Consider the following 4,062-nt stretch of genomic DNA (forward strand, 5'->3'; position numbering starts at 1 on the left):
TAGGCTGAACTGGATGGACCAATGTCTTTTTTCGGCCTTACTAACTATGTTACTATGTTACTATGTTACTATGTAATACTTATTCCTGGTGCCTTACTCTGCTGTGCGGTGCATTGCAGCAGAGAAAGCTAAGTGTGGTGTTATTGTTTCTTTGTCCCTTTGTTGTGTAACCTTCCTTGTGTTGTATTAGTGCTGCGGTGGGACCAGTGCTCTCACCTGCCAGCTCCCTAGGATGAGATCTGGAGTCGGCTCCTCCCACTATAGGGCGACACAGGGAGATACATGGTGCTGACACAGATTTCACTCAAAGATTCTCACATTTATTTCATTCTACATAAAAAATGATCACACCCCGAATATAAAGAGCCGTCAGTCATCCGCTACACCCCACCGAGGTCGCCCTGGGGATTCGCAATCTTCTGCCGGGACCCCGAGTCTGGAAACGTAAGAAGAAAAAGAGAAGTGTGAGCAAATATATACAGTCACCACTAGAGGGGGCTCCTCACATACAGATGTGTATATATATATATATATATATACAGTCACCACTAGAGGGGGCTCCTCACATACAGATGTGTATATATATATATACAGTCACCACTAGAGGAGGCTCCTCACATACAGATGTGTATATATATATACAGTCACCACTAGAGGAGGCTCCTCACATACAGATGTGTGTATATATATATATATATACAGTCACCACTAGAGGGGGCTCCTCACATACAGATGTGTATATATATATATATACAGTCACCACTAGAGGGGGCTCCTCACATACAGATGTGTATATATATATACAGTCACCACTAGAGGGGGCTCCTCACATACAGATGTGTATATATATATATATACAGTCACCACTAGAGGGGGCTCCTCACATACAGATGTGTATATATATATATATACAGTCACCAATAGAGGGGGCTCCTCACATACAGATGTATATATATATATATATACAGTCACCACTAGAGGAGGCTCCTCACATACAGATGTGTATATATATATATACAGTCACCACTAGAGGGGGCTCCACATACAGATGTGTATATATATATATACAGTCACCACTAGAGGAGGCTCCTCACATACAGATGTGTATATATATATATATATACAGTCACCACTAGAGGGGGCTCCTCACATACAGATGTGTATATATATATATACAGTCACCACTAGAGGGGGCTCCTCACATACAGATGTGTATATATATATATACAGTCACCACTAGAGGGGGCTCCTCACATACAGATGTGTATATATATATATATACAGTCACCACTAGAGGGGGCTCCTCACATACAGATGTGTGTGTATATATATATACAGTCACCACTAGAGGGGGCTCCTCACATACAGATGTGTATATATATATATACAGTCACCACTAGAGGGGGCTCCTCACATACAGATGTGTATATATATATACAGTCACCACTAGAGGGGGCTCCTCACATACAGATGTGTATATATATATATATACAGTCACCACTAGAGGGGGCTCCTCACATACAGATGTGTATATATATATATATACAGTCACCACTAGAGGGGGCTCCTCACATACAGATGTGTGTGTATATATATATACAGTCACCACTAGAGGGGGCTCCTCACATACAGATGTGTATATATATATATACAGTCACCACTAGAGGGGGCTCCTCACATACAGATGTGTGTGTATATATATATACAGTCACCACTAGAGGGGGCTCCTCACATACAGATGTGTGTGTATATATATATACAGTCACCACTAGAGGGGGCTCCTCACATACAGATGTGTATATATATATATACAGTCACCACTAGAGGGGGCTCCTCACATACAGATGTGTATATATATATACAGTCACCACTAGAGGGGGCTCCTCACATACAGATGTGTATATATATATATACAGTCACCACTAGAGGGGGCTCCTCACATACAGATGTGTATATATATATACAGTCACCACTAGAGGAGGCTCCTCACATACAGATGTATATATATATATATACACTCACCACTAGAGGGGGCTCCTCACATACAGATGTGTATATATATATATATACAGTCACCACTAGAGGGGGCACCTCACATACAGATGTGTATATATATATATATACAGTCACCACTAGAGGGGGCTCCTCACATACAGATGTGTATATATATATATATACAGTCACCACTAGAGGGGGCACCTCACATACAGATGTGTATATATATATATATACACTCACCACTAGAGGGGGCTCCTCACATACAGATGTGTATATATATATATATACAGTCACCACTAGAGGGGGCACCTCACATACAGATGTGTATATATATATATATACAGTCACCACTAGAGGGGGCTCCTCACATACAGATGTGTATATATATATATATACAGTCACCACTAGAGGGGGCACCTCACATACAGATGTGTATATATATATATATACAGTCACCACTAGAGGGGGCTCCTCACATACAGATGTGTATATATATATATACAGTCACCACTAGAGGAAGCTCCTCACATACAGATGTGTATATATATATATACAGTCACCACTAGAGGAGGCTCCTCACATACAGATGTGTATATATATATATACAGTCACCACTAGAGGGGGCTCCTCACATACAGATGTGTATATATATATACAGTCACCACTAGAGGAAGCTCCTCACATACAGATGTGTATATATATATATACAGTCACCACTAGAGGAAGCTCCTCACATACAGATGTGTATATATATATATATATATATATATATATATACAGTCACTACTAGAGGAGGCTCCTCACATACAGATGTGTATATATATATATATACAGTCACCACTAGAGGGGGCTCCTCACATACAGATGTGTATATATATATATACAGTCACCACTAGAGGGGGCACCTCACATACAGATGTGTATATATATATATATACAGTCACCACTAGAGGGGGCTCCTCACATACAGATGTGTATATATATATATACAGTCACCACTAGAGGAAGCTCCTCACATACAGATGTGTATATATATATATACAGTCACCACTAGAGGAGGCTCCTCACATACAGATGTGTATATATATATATATACAGTCACCACTAGAGGAGACTCCTCACATACAGATGTGTATATATATATATACAGTCACCACTAGAGGGGGCTCCTCACATACAGATGTGTATATATATATATACAGTCACCACTAGAGGGGGCTCCTCACATACAGATGTGTATATATATATATATATACAGTCACCGCTAGAGGGGGCTCCTCACATACAGATGTGTATATATATATATACAGTCACCACTAGAGGGGGCTCCTCACATACAGATGTGTATATATATATACAGTCACCACTAGAGGGGGCTCCTCACATACAGATGTGTATATATATATATACAGTCACCACTAGAGGGGGCTCCTCACATACAGATGTGTATATATATATATATACAGTCACCACTAGAGGGGGCTCCTCACATACAGATGTGTATATATATATATACAGTCACCACTAGAGGGAGCTCCTCACATACAGATGTGTATATATATATATACAGTCACCACTAGAGGGGGCTCCTCACATACAGATGTGTATATATATATATATATATATACAGTCACCACTAGAGGGAGCTCCTCACATACAGATGTGTATATATATATATACAGTCACTACTAGAGGAGGCTCCTCACATACAGATGTATATATATATATATACAGTCACCACTAGAGGGGGCTCCTCACATACAGATGTGTATATATATATATACAGTCACCACTAGAGGGGGCTCCTCACATACAGATGTGTATATATGTATACAGTCACCACTAGAGGGGGCTCCTCACATACAGATGTGTATATATATATATATATACAGTCACCACTAGAGGGGGCTCCTCACATACAGATGTGTATATATATATATATACAGTCACCACTAGAGGGGGCTCCTCACATACAGATGTGTATATATATATACAGTCACCACTAGAGGAGGCTCCTCACATACAGATGTGTATATATATATATACAGTCACCACTAGAGGGGG

General features: G+C 39.9%; 1 protein-coding gene across 1 annotated transcript in view; it reads right to left on the reverse strand.

Moving 5' to 3' along the window:
- Positions 1-298: 298 nt before the first annotated feature.
- TRIM54 (tripartite motif containing 54) overlaps positions 299-4,062 on the reverse strand; it is a 77,811-nt gene continuing 74,047 nt past the window's right edge. Inside the window, exon 9 of the mRNA XM_069728605.1 lies at positions 299-436. Within this exon, the coding sequence (XP_069584706.1) occupies positions 381-436 (56 nt within the window). The 3' untranslated portion in view covers positions 299-380. The remainder of the gene's footprint in view (positions 437-4,062) is intronic.

This window comes from Ranitomeya imitator, chromosome 5 (genome assembly GCF_032444005.1).
Source record: "Ranitomeya imitator isolate aRanImi1 chromosome 5, aRanImi1.pri, whole genome shotgun sequence".
Lineage (NCBI taxonomy): Eukaryota > Metazoa > Chordata > Amphibia > Anura > Dendrobatidae > Ranitomeya > Ranitomeya imitator.